This window comes from Rhinoraja longicauda, chromosome 7, assembly GCF_053455715.1.
Source record: "Rhinoraja longicauda isolate Sanriku21f chromosome 7, sRhiLon1.1, whole genome shotgun sequence".
Taxonomy (NCBI): Eukaryota; Metazoa; Chordata; class Chondrichthyes; order Rajiformes; family Arhynchobatidae; genus Rhinoraja; species Rhinoraja longicauda.
The window spans coordinates 51,817,776-51,831,701 of NC_135959.1; the positions used below are offsets into that span (position 1 = coordinate 51,817,776).

At 42.0% G+C, this 13,926-nt stretch overlaps 1 protein-coding gene across 1 annotated transcript in view; it reads right to left on the reverse strand.

The window, feature by feature from the left end:
• The window catches only part of LOC144595281 (PC3-like endoprotease variant B), a 560,764-nt gene that overhangs the window by 189,803 nt on the left and 357,035 nt on the right, over positions 1-13,926 (reverse strand). Inside the window, exon 12 of the mRNA XM_078402585.1 lies at positions 791-904. Within this exon, the coding sequence (XP_078258711.1) occupies positions 791-904 (114 nt within the window). The remainder of the gene's footprint in view (positions 1-790; positions 905-13,926) is intronic.

Genomic DNA, 13,926 nt, shown 5'->3' on the forward strand with positions numbered 1-13,926 from the left:
TGCAATGACTGGTTTGCTCTTATCCCCATATGACCTCAAAAACCTCCAGCTGATGTGTAAAATATGATTTTCATTCATAAAATTGTACGGACTCCATCCATTCCTATTATTATTTTCCTGGTTCCGACTTCCTTAGTTATGGATGCAGCACTCCCAACCACTGATGTCAGGCTAACTGGTTTATCATTCCCTATTTTCTCAAAGAGAGAGAGAAGTCTTCATATAGCTGCCCTTAACAACAATATTTGAAAACTTATCCTGTCAGACTGGCATTAGGCTCCTACTGTGATGGTAACTTTCTTCCTCTGGTAAATCTCCATGTCATAGAGTTCCACTGCTTAAGCCAGGGGCAATGAGAAATGAAAACCAGTCACTTCTCGTCAGAAAGCTAAAAAAAATGACCATAATTGCACTTGAAGAAAATCATTTTGGTTCAGCTGCAGGAAATAGTTTCATTCGCAGACAGAAATCATTAATAATATTTTCTACAGGAAAATATGTGTAGCATTGGCAACCAGAGTGTTTTAATCAAACGGATTTTCAAAGGAAGATAACATTTTCAATTAATCGAGAAAACAGTTATGTTGCTTCAAGCAGCGTTGATTTTTTTTTCCTTTTTTTTTTTGAATTTCAGATCCAGGCCTGTTCTTGGTCTAATCACAATTTTTTTCTCAATATTTTCATCTTCAACTCAATCAACCAAATCTGACTTTATTGCAATTCCTTATATACAAAGACCCAACTCCACACACATATATATTAAAAAAACTTTCATGAATTGGTTTCTTACTTGTGGTGAACGTGGTAGCCTGCTCCGTTTATCTTCCAGTCTTTGCTTAAGGGGTCGGTGATCTTACAGGTCTGGACAATCAGGCGCTGCACGTCCCGCCATGTGAGATTAGGACTAAATAAAGACAAAGATAATTTGGTAAACAAATTAAATCATATAACTGTGGTATAAATAATAATGCCGTTGAATTGTTCGCTTCAGCTTTCCTCCCTAAGTCTGTATTATCCTGTGCACGGAATCCCATACATGACAAAGAGTGATTCACCAGTGTGTACAATTTCTCCAGTCAAAGAGCAGCAGCTTCACGAGTAGAGTGATTCCTTTTAAAATTTTGGACTGACTTCAACCCAATATGTTGCAATACAAAGGGCGGTGGGTGTATGAAACGAGCTGCTGGAGGAGGTAGTTGAGGCAGGTACCACCGCAATGTTCAAGAAACATTTAGACAGGTATATGGATAGGACAGGTGTAGAGGGATATGGGCCAAACACAGGCAGGTGGGACTAGTGTAGATGAGACATGTTGGTCAGTGTGGGCATGTTGGGCTGAAGGACCTGTTTCTACTGTCATGACTATGACTGTATGAATATGACAGTTCATTTATTATAATATTGTTGTCTACTCTCCTCTAAAGAGAAGAGTTGACCTGGGGAAAGCAATGGGCTATAATTCTACCCTTGGGATGTAATTATTCAATAATGCAGTATCCTCTCAGCTCTCCAGATCCATGGGAATGGGAGTGGTTCTGATTACATGAACATACTGGTTGTCTAAGACTTGCTCAAAAAATTAAGTGCCGTTCATCATGCATTAACATCCCATGCATGAACCTTTAAATAAATTGCCGAGCAATATTGTTTCCTTTTTGTTTTAAATAACAATGGTTCATATTGAAATTCAATATTTTAAGGTTAAACTGTATTCCTGTAAAACATTATGAATGCATCATAGTCTTAGACATTTTTGTCAGTTGCATGGGAATTCCAGGTGCAAAGAGAACAGATAAATGAGAGTTGAGTGTATTTATGCATTTATTTGAAAAATACCAATGAACCCTGGATCCCCCTTGCTTCTTGCTGTCAACATTGGTGGAAAAATATTGCCGCATTTCATCTATGACTATACTCCCAGATTTAAGCAAAAAGTGGATTCCAGTGAGGAAAATGCTATAGATTTTGGACTTGTACCAGAAAAGCCTGCCTTTGCAAGGATAAAAAGGGTAAATATGCATCCGACCAAACCAGTGCCATTATGGAAAAAATAAAATATATTAAAACACATAAACATACATTTAAAGACACCACCTTTCTTAATTTTGTACTGCAATTGTCAGACAAATGTTAAAAAAAAAATTTTGTTCCCATGTATGTAATGGAGAAAATTGATGAAATTACAAACACTTTATCCAATGGGAGAAATTATTGTTTTAGGAGCAGCAAAGACAGGAAAGGGTAAAGCAAACTTCCCATCACATAATACTAATTTATTTTGTGCCAAAAATGAGAAATGTATTTGTTGGATTCCAGATTTAGCATCAAACCGTATCAGACATACAGAAAGTAGAGGTAACAATAAAGATTTCTTTATCCCTATTATATATTATTATTTCTTTATATATTATATATTTTTATATATTATTTCTTTATAATAAGGAGTAAATAATCAAACTTTTACTTCGTCCACACTCCACATTAATAAATATATTCATTATTCATAAGCTTCTGGAGCAGAATTAGGCCATTTGGCCCATTAAGTCTCCTCAGCCATTCAAGAGAGAGAGTCAAGAGTCAAGTGTTTTATTGTCATGTGTCCCAGGTAGTACAATGACATTCTAGCTTGCTGCAGCACTACAGAATATATAAACATTGTATACTGTAAACAATATGATAAATGAGAGAAAAAAGTTCAGTGTTTATATAGACACGTACCCACAAGTACACACACACACATCTATAAAAACAGTATATGCATATTCATGTACATCTATATACTAAAACTCTCGTTTGTTTGTTTGTTTGTTCCTGAACTACAGCCAAAACGGTACACAATAGCGTGAGAATTTTACGCCCACCTTACTCACCGTCGTCTCTTTGGTGCTAATGGAAGAAGTTTCATTGAAATCGGTGTTATATTTTTAGTTAGTCACATTTTAAAGTTTAAATCTATCTCCTAGGGAGGGAGGGGTGGAGGGAGGGAGGAAGGAAAGGAGGGTTGAGGGGGATGGAGTGAGGGGGGAGGGGGATGGATGTGGAGGGAGGGGGGAGGGGAGGGTGGAGGGGAGGAGGGAGGGGGGAGGATAGGGTGCTGCACCAATGCAGGAGAGGTTTGGGCCCAATGGGTCCACTTGGTTTAATATATATATATAATATTCAGACCCCTTCACTTTTTCAAGGATCTCTCTGTACTTTGTTCCGTTCATCTTTACCTCGATCCTGACTAGTCTCCCAGTTCCTCGCATCCCCGCAGCATGATGCTGCCACCACCATGCTTCACCGTAGGTATGGTATTGGCCAGGCGATGAGCGGTGCCGCTTGGCATTCAGGCCAAAGAGTTCAATCTAGGTTTCATCAGACCAGAGAATCTTGTTTCTCATGGTCTGAGAGTCCTTTAGGTGCCTTTTGGCAAACTCCAAGCAGACTGTCATGTGCCTTTTACTGAGGAGTGGTTTCCATCTGGCCACTACTATAAAGGCCTGATTGGTGGAGTGCTGCAGATATAGTTGTTCTTCTCAAAGGTTCTCCCAACTTCACAGAGGAACTCTGGAGCTCTGTCAGAGTGACCATCGGGTTCTTGGTCACCTCCTTGATCGAGACCTTTCTCCCCCGATTGCTCAGTTTGGCCGGGCGGCCAGCTCTATGAAGAGTCCTGGTGGTTCCAAAGTTCTTCCATTTAAGAATGACGGAGGCCACTGCGCTCTTCGGGGCCTGCAATGCTGCAGAAATTGTTTTATACCCTTCCCCAGATCTGTGGCTTGGCGCAATCCTGTCTCGGAGGTCTATGGCCAATGTCTTTGTCTTCATGGCTTGGTTTTGCTCTGACATGCACTGTCAACTGTGGGACCAGATATCGACAGGTGTATGCCTTTCCAAACGTTGTCCAATCAATTTAATGTACCACTGGTGGACTCCAATCAAGTTGTAGAAACATCTCGAGGATAATCAATGGAAACAGGATGAACATCAGCTCAATTTTGTGTGTCACAGCAAAGGGTCTGAATACTTATGTAATGTGAAATTTCAGTTATTTCTTTTTCAATACTTTGCAAAATTTTCTAAACACCTGTTGTCCCTTTTTTATTACGTGGTATTGTGTGTAATTAAATAAAGGAATTAAATCCATTTAAAAATAAGGCTGTAACATAGCAAAATGTGGAAAAAGTGAAGGGGTCTGAATACTTTCTGAATGCACTAATATATATATATATATATATATATCATAATGTTTTGGCATATATATATATATATATATATATATATATGCCAAAACATTATGATATATATATATATAGATCACCTGCCTAATATGCTGCTGGTCCTCCGTGTGCCGCCAAAACAGCGCCGACCCGTCGAGGAATGAACTCTACAAGACCCCTGAAGGTGTCCTGTGGTATCTGGCACCAAAACATCAGCAGCAGATCCTTCAAGTTCTGTAAGTTGCAAAGTGGAGCCGCCGTGGATTGGACTTGTCGATCCAGCACATCCCACAAATGCTCAATCGGATTGAGATCTGGAGAATTTGGAGGCCAGGACAACATCGTGAACACTTCATCATGTTCCTCAAACCATTCCTGAACAATGTGTGCAGTGTGGCAGGGCGCATTATCCTGCTGAAAGAGGCCACTACCATCGGGGAATACCATTGCCATGAAGGGGTGTACCTGGTCTGCAACGATGTTTAGGTAGGTGACACGTGTCAAATTGACGTCCACATGAATGGCCGGACCCAGGGTTTCCCAGCAGAACATTGCCCGGAGCATCACACTCCCTCCACCGGCTTGTCGTCTTCCCACAGTGCATCCTGGTGCCATCACTTCCCCAGGTAAATGGCGCACGCGTACACGGCCATCCACGTGATCTAAAAGAAAACGGGACTCATCGGACCAGGCAACCTTCTTCCACTGCTGCCAGGTCCAGTTTCGATACTCACATGCCCAATGAAGGCGCTTTCGACAGTGGACAGAGGTCATCAAGGGCACTCTGCGGCTTCACAGCCCCAAACACAGCAGGGTACGATGCACTGTGTATTGTGACACATTCCTCCCGCGACCACCATTAAAATTTTCTGTGACTTGTGCCGCAGTAGACCTTCTGCCGGTTTGGACCAGACGGGATAGCCTTTGTTGCCCTCACACATCGAGGAGCCTTGGGCGCCCAACACTCTGTTGCTGGTTTGTGGTTTGTCCCTCCTCGGACCACTGTCGGTAGGTACTGCTGACCGGGAGCACCCCACAAGCCTTGCCGTTTCAGAGATACTCAGACCCAGCCGTCTGGCCAGAACAATTTGTCCCTTGTCAAAGTCATTCAGGTCTTTACTCCTGCCCATTTCTCCTGCATCCAGCACATCAACTTCAAGATCTGACTGTTCACTTGCTGCCTAATATATCCCACCCCTTGACAGGTGCCATTGTAACAAAATAATCAATGTTATTCACTTTACCTGTCAGTGGTCATAATGTTTTGGCTCATCTATCTATCTATCCATCTATCCATCTATCCATCTATCCATCTATCTAATATTTATATATACATAAACACACATACGCAAAAAAACAAACAATATTAGTATAATAATAATAATAATAATAATAATAATAATAATAATAATAATAATAATAATAATAATAATAATAATAATATTAGTATATTAAAGTTCAGAGCTTATTTGAGGTTGGAGTGTTTGATAGCCTGATGGCTGTAGGGAAGAAGCTGTTCCTGAAACTGGACGTTACAGTTTTCAGGCTCCTGTACCTTCTTCCCGATGGCAGGGGTGAAATGAGTGTGTGGCCAGGATGATGTGCATCTCTAATGATGCTGGCTGCCTTTTTGAGGCAGCGACTCCGATAAATCCCTTCGATGGTGGGGAGGTCAGAGCCAATAATGGACTGGGCAGTGTTCACAACTTTTTGCAGCCTTTTCCGCTCCTGGGCGTTCAAGTTGCCAAACCAGGCCACGATGCAACCAGTCAATATGCTCTCGACTGAACACCTGTAGATGTTCAAGAGAATCCTTACTGACATACCGAATCTCTTTAATCTTCTCACGAAGTAGAGGCGATGATGTGCTTTATTTATAATTGCATCAATGTGCTGGGTCCAGGAAAGATCTTCGGAAATATGCACGCCCAGGAATTCGAAGATTTTGACTCTCTCCACCATATAATATAATTGATATAAACAGGATTGTGGGTCCTCATCTTTTCTCTTCCAAAGTCCATAATCAGTTCATTGGTTTTACTGATATTGAGAGCCAGGTTGATGTGCTGGCATCATTTGGTCAATCGGTCGATCTCACTTCTATACTCTGCCTCATCACCATCTGTAATTCGTTCAATAACGGTGGTGATGTTGGCGAACTTGAAGATGGAGTTCGCACTGTGTCCGGCTACACAGTCAATCACGGCTGATCCACCTTCCCCATTCTCCTGCCTTCTCCCCATAACCCCTGACTCCCATACTAATCAAGAATCTATCAATCTCTGACATAAAAATATCTGTTTGCATCCTTCACAGCCTTCTGTGGCAATGAATTCCACAGATTCGCCACCCTCTGACTAAATAAATTCCTACTCATGGCCTTTTTAAAGGTACGTCCTTTTATCCTGAGGCTATGGCCTCAAGTCCTAGACTCTCCCACATTGTGGATGATCAGCCATGATCACATGGAATGGCGGTGATAGCTCAAAGGGCCGAATGGCCTACTCCTGCAGCTATTGTCTATTGAAAACATCCTCTCCACATCCACTCTATCCATGTCTTTCACTATTCAGTAAGTAAATTGTCTCTAATGTGTAGGGAGTGGATGTGAAGGTGGAGTGAGTGTGGGCAGGTGATCGATGGTGGGCGTGGACTCGATGGGCCAATGGGCCTGAATCCATGCTGTGTCTCTAAACTAAACTAACTAAACTGGGTTAATTTGGCGCCTTACCACCCCTCAGTTTATGAAGAGCATATTCTAACCTAAAAGAATCTAAAGGATTTTTAGAAACTCAGCTCTATTTAAAAATAGTAATAAAGGTTTCCCGGAATTTACATTAATTATCATCTTTCAACTGGGACTTCAACCATTAGCCAGTAAAACATAAGCCATCAGTAGGTAGAGCCCAACCACTGTCAGCAAGCTTTGTAGCACAGGTCGCTTTCTACCACCATTAGTAGAAACTCAATTTATAAAACCATTAGTGACACTTTCTTTCCTGCAGATAAAAACAGTCAAAAGTATCTGGCAGCAATTAATCTTAATGGCTGTGTGCAGTAAACAGCAAAGGGCTAATTCCAGTTCTGTCAGTCCCATCAAACAATCCCACATTAGGCAGGTTTTCACTGGTCCATTAAGGAAATTCAGTACAACAACAAATCTAGTGCTGAAGGCAGAGCACTGAACATTACAACAGTGATCTTCTGAAACCATCATTATCTCTTAAATAGTACACCCCCGGTGTATTATCATTCCATTCTACATTAGAAATACTTTGATTAAACTCCCCTAATTCATAACAGACAGCTGCAGACCATTTAAGCAGTTAATCTCAACACAACGGCTATTGAAGGAATATAACGAATGAATGCTGTAAACTCCAAATCATTACTGCAGCAGCCACTTGTTTTCTGTTATAGCTAAGGGCTCACTGGAGAGGGTTTTTGTTTGTTAAGAAGAATTATACAGTGCAGGCATTGTCCTTGTGTGAGTGTCTATCCTTCCTCACTTTTAATCAAAATACTGTGAACTATAAAGTAGTCAAATTATCAGAAATATCATTAACGTGGCAGAGCTAACATTCGGATATCCATCTACAGGGCAATAAGGCAACTTCATTTGGAAATAATCAATATGAACAATTTTTTACACTCTCCCTTGCAATGTTTGGTTTAGTTTAGTTTATTGTCCCGCGTACCTAGGTACAGTGAAAAGCTTTTTTGATGTGTGCTATCCAGTCAGCAGAAAGACTACACATGATTACGATCCAACCGTCCACAGTGTACAGATGCAGAATAAACGGAATAATGTTTAGTGCGAGATAAAATCACGTAAAATCCGAATAATGAAGATATAATCTGGCTTGATTTCCATTACTGAACCAAACTTCTGTAAACAAATGAAATAAAAAAATAATTGCCTAGAATCTTCGTAAAAGATGGTTCACCACCTTTTCCATAAAAAAACAATGTCGGGATTATAAAGCCGAACCATTCCCTGAAGGGGAACGCAGACAGTAAGTATACTTTGTGCTGCCTGACAATGACAGCGGGTGTACCTCTTCTGCAATGGTTTATTTAGCATGAGACCAGGGTCATAATTGGCAGAAAGTGTTGGAGTAACTCAATGGATCAAGCAGCATCCTTGAAGAACATGGATAGGTAACGTTTTGAGTCATCAGACTCCTCCGACCTGAAACGTCACATATCCAAGTTCTCCAGAGATGCTGCCCAACCTGCTGACTTACTCCAGCACTTTGTCTTTTTTTGTAAACCAGCATCCACAGTATAAAGGGAATAACGTTTACTGCAAGATAAAGTCTTGCAAGACAAGCCCATGGATGTACAAATTTGCCGACAGATGTCCAGTTGAAGTACTTTTTCTTAGACATCTCACTTATGTATATTGAAAAGCCTCTTAAATCCCATTATCATATCTGCTTCCACCACCAATCATGGCAGCATATTCCACGTACCGATACGATACGATACTATAAGATAGAATTTTATTCATCCCTGGAGGGAAATTGTTCTGCCAACAGTCATAACACATAACAAGGTACATGAAAACTTGAAATTAAAATTAAATTCAAAGTGAAAAAAAAGACAAGCGACCATTGGCTGGCTGCCGTGTGCACATCGCTGGGCATCATTGAGGAGTCCTTTTGAGATAGTTAATATGCTGGTATGTTGGTTCTAATGCTCAGAATTTCCTGGTAAAGTGGTGATGATCAAGATAATCAGGCAAGTCTGAAGAAGGGTCTCGACCCGAAACGTCACCCATTCCCTCTCTCCTAGATGCTGCCTGACCTGTTGAGTTACTCCAGCATTTTGTGATACCCAAGATAATCAGTCAAAGTCAGCATTGTTTCGTGAAAGTGAAATCATGTTTAACTATTTCAATGTTTTTTTTTGGCAAAGCAACATCCGCGGAGGATGAAAGGGAGATTGTGATTGTACGATACCCAGACTTCCACAAGGAGCTGCGGCAAAGGTTATTGCAGAAGACTAAAGCTCAAGTATGAGGTAGCGCTTTGGCGTGGATCATAGATAGGTGGGGTAAAAGGAAGTAGCGAAAATTGGCATACATTTTTTTTCTCTGGTTTGCAACATGTAACAAGTGATGCGTCACAGGGCACAGAATGGTATGGCCTAGAAACAGGCTGAAGAAGAATCTTGACATGAAACTTTGTCTGTGCAATCCCCCCATATATGCTGCGTGCCCCACTGAGTTACTCCAGCATATTGTGCTTTGCTTAGGGAAATGGGCTATTTAGCACACCATGTCCATCCTGACCATTGGGCACCCATCTATATTAGTTCAATCTTTCAGTAGTTGGCCCTTGGGGCTGTTTAGTTTAGTGTTAGTTTAGCGATACAGCGTGGAAAGTGGCCTTTCGGCCCACTGAGTCTGCGCTGACCAGCGACCACCACACACTAACACTATCCTGCACACACTAACACTATCCTGCACACACTAACACTATCCTGCACACACTAGGGACAATTTACAATTTTACCAAAGCCAACTAGCTCACAAACTTGTACGTCTTTGGAGAATGGGTGGAAACCGGAGCACCCAGAGAAAACCCACGCAGGTCACAGGGAGAACGTATAAACTCTGTACAGCCAGCTCCTATAGTCAGAAATGAACCCGGGTGTTTGGTGCTGTAAGGCAGCAACTCTATCACTGCGCCACCGTGCTGCCCTGTGTGACTGCTCTGCCATTCAGTAAGATCATGGCTGATACAACTTTGCTCATTTATTGTTTCACCTTTTCTCCATTACCGACTAAGAAACTGTTTATCTCTGCTTTGAATGTATTTATGGATTCAACCTCCACAACTTTCAGGGATGAGGAATTAATAGACAATAGGCAATAGGTGCAGGAATAGGCCATTTGAGCCATTCAATGTGATCATGACTGATCATTCTCAATCAGTACCCCGTTCCTGCCTTCTCCCCATACCCCCTGACTCCACTATCCTTAAGAACTCTATCTAGCTCTCTCTTGAATGCATTCAGAGAATTGGCCTCCATTGCCTTCTGAGGCAGAGAATTCCGCAGATTTACAACTCTCTGACTAGATCTCCGTTCTAAATGGCCTATCCCTTATTCTTAAACTGTGGCCCCTGGTTCTGGACTCCCCCAACATTGGGAACATGTTTCCTGCCTCTAACGTGTCCAACCCCTTAATAATCTTATATGTTTCGATAAGATCCCCTCTCATCCTTCTAAATTCCAGTGTATACTAGCCTAGTCGCTCCAGTCTTTCAACATATGACAGTCCCGCCATTCCGGGAATTAGCCTAGTAAACATACGCTGCACACCCTCAATAGCAAGAATATCCTTCCTCAAATTTGGAGACCAAAACTGCACATGGTACTCCAGGTGCGGTCTCACTAGGGCCCTGTACAACTGCAGAAGGACCTCTTTGCTCCTATACTCAACTCCTCTTGTTATGAAGGCCAACATTCCATTGGCTTTCTTCACTGCCTGCTGTACCTATATGCTTCCTTTCAGTGACTGATGCACTAGGACACCCAGATCTCGTTCTACATCCCCTTTTCCTAACTTGACACCATTCAGATAATAAACTGCCTTCCTATTCTTACCACCAAAGTGGATAACCTCACACTTATCCACATTAATCTGCATTAGCCATGCATCCGCCCATTCACACAACCTGTCCAAGTCACCCTGCAACCTCATAGCATCTTCCTCACAGTTCACACTGCCACCCAGCTTTGTATCATCTGCAAATTTGCTAATGGTACTTTTAATCCCTTCATCCAAGTCATTAATGTATATTGTAAATAGCTGCAGTCCCAGCACCGAACCTTGCAGTACCCCACTAGTCACTACCTGCCATTCTGAAAGGGACCCATTTATCCCCACTCTTTGCTTTCTGTCTGTCAACCAATTTTCTATCCATGTCAGTACCCTAGCCCCAATACCATGTGCTCTAATTTTGCCCACTAATCTCCTATGTGGGACCTTGTCAAAGGCTTTCTGACAGTCAAGGTACACTACATCCTCCGGCTCCTCCCTATTAATTTTCCTAGTTACATCCTCAAAAAATTCCAGAATATTAGTCAAGCATGATTTCCCCTTCGTAAATCCATGCTGACTCGGAATGATCTTGTTACTGCTATCCAAATGCTCTGCAATTTTGTCTTTTTTAATTGACTCCAACATCTTCCCCACCACTGATGTCAGACTAACTAGTCTATAATTTCCAGTTTTCTCTCTCCCTCCTTTCTTAAAAAGTGGGATAATATTAGCTACCCATCAATCCACAGGAACTGATCCTGAATATATAGAACATTGGAAAATGATCACCAACGCGTCCACGATTTCTTGAGCCACCTCCTTAAGTACCCTGAGATGCAGACCATCAGGCCCTGGGGATTTCAGTCCCATCAGTCTACCCAACACCATTTCCTGGCATTTAACCCATCAGCCCCCAAGAATCTTATGTTTCAATAAATCCTCTCACATACTTTGAAATTCTAGCGAATACCTGTTCAACCTCCCTTTGCAAGATAATGCCTCCATATCTGGGATCATGTATCTTTCCATAAATTAGGGCATTGAATCTGTGCTCAGTGCTCTAGATTAGTTTAGATTAATTTAGTTTAGAGATACAGTGCAGAAACAGGCCCTTCGGCCCACCAAGTCCGCGACGGCCAGTGATCCCCCCCCCACATTAACACTATCCTACACACACTGGGGCCAATTTACACTTATACCAAGTCAATCAACCTAAAAACCTGTGCGTCTTTGGAGTGTGGGAGGAACCGAAGATCTCAGAGAAAACCCATGCGGTCATGGGGAGAACGTACAAATTTCATACAGACAGCAACCGTAGTCGAGATCGAACACGGGTCTCTGGCGCTGCAAGCGCTGTAAGGCAGCAACTCTACCACTGTGCCACCGTGACACCAAATATACCTTAGATGTACCATATTATCGTCTTGTAAGATTGTTTCCCTGTAAGACTCTCTGCCTTTGAAAATTCAGCTAATTTGAAATAAATGTCAACATACCTTAAGGCTTCCTGATTAACTCCTGTACCCATAAGCTAGCTTTGTGCGCTTTATGTCCAAGATCTCTAAATCCTTTTGTACTGGCTATCTCTACATTTAAATAGTGACTTATTTTATCATGCTTTCTTCCAAAGTGAACAATTTTATATTTTCCACAATGATACATGATACATTTTCTTGGCCACTCCCATAGTCCATCAGTACCTATCTGAGACTTGTTCATATCATTCCTAGATTTTAATTTAGACTTTAGGGTAGCAGAGTGAAAACAGGTCCTTTTGGCCGCGCCGACCAGCGATCACCCCCTACACTAGCACTATCCTGCACACTAGCGACAGTTTACAATTTACAGATGCCAATTAACCTACAAACCTGCATGTCTTTGGAGCGTGGGAGGAAACGTTTTCAGTCAGAGAGTGGTGAAGGTGTGGAATTCTCTGCCTCAGAAGGTAGTGGAGGCCAGTTCGTTGGATGCTTTCAAGAGAGAGCTGGATAGAGCTCTTAAGGATAGCGGAGTGAGGGGGTATGGGGAGAAGGCAGGAACGGGGTACTGATTGAGAGTGATCAGCCATGATCGCATTGAATGGCGGTGCTGGCTCGAAGGGCTGAATGGCCTACTCCTGTACCTATTGTCTATTGTCTATTGTCTATTGTCTAACCCATGTGGTCACACGGAGAACGTACAAAATCTGTACAGACAGCACCTAGAGCCAGGATCAAACTGGATCTGTAAGGCATCAACACTCTTCATCCAGAAATATGGCTACAGCACATCCACTTCCTTCCTATAAATTATTAACAGTTTAGTTTAGTTTAGTTTATATAGTTTAGAGATGCAGTCTGAAAAAATGCCCCTTGGTCCATGCTAGGCATTGAATGAATAAGTTTATTGGCCAAGTATTTGCATATGCAAGGAATGTGCCTTGGGGCTCCGCTCACAAATGACAACACAAACATACAGTTAACAATTAAGAATAAAGGAACTTTATAGGTTAATTTTAGCCAATGTGTAGGAAGTGGATCACCCATTCACACTAGTTCTAACTCATCCCACTTTCGCTTCCACTTTCTACTCATTGGGGAAAATTAACCTATAAAGTTCCGAAGTTTGAGGACCAGAATTAGGCCATTCGGCCCATCAAGTCTACTCCACCTTTCAATCATGGCTGATCTATCTTTCCCTCTCAACCCTTTCTCCTGCATTCTCCCCATAACCCCCAACATCCATACTAGTCAAGGATATGTCAATCTCCACCTTAAAAATATCCATTGACATGTCCTCCACAGCCGTCTGTGGCAATGAATTCCACAGATTCACTACCCTCTGACTCTATCCAGTCCTTTCACTATTCGGTAAGTTTCAATGAGGTCCCTCCTCATCCTTCTAAAACTTCAGGGAGTACTGGCCCAGTGCCTTCAAATACACGTCAAATCCCAATCAATCCTGGGATCATTCTCGTAAATCATTCTTCGATGCCAGCTCATCCTTCCTCGGATATGGTGCCCAAAACTGCTCACAATATTCCCAATGTGGTCTGACCAGTGCCTTATAAAGCCTTAGCATTACATCCCTGTTTTTGTATTGTAGCCGTTTCAAAATAAATGCTAGCATTGCATTTTCCTTCCTTAATACCGATTCACTTTTTGGGAATCCTGCACCAGCACTCCCTAGTCT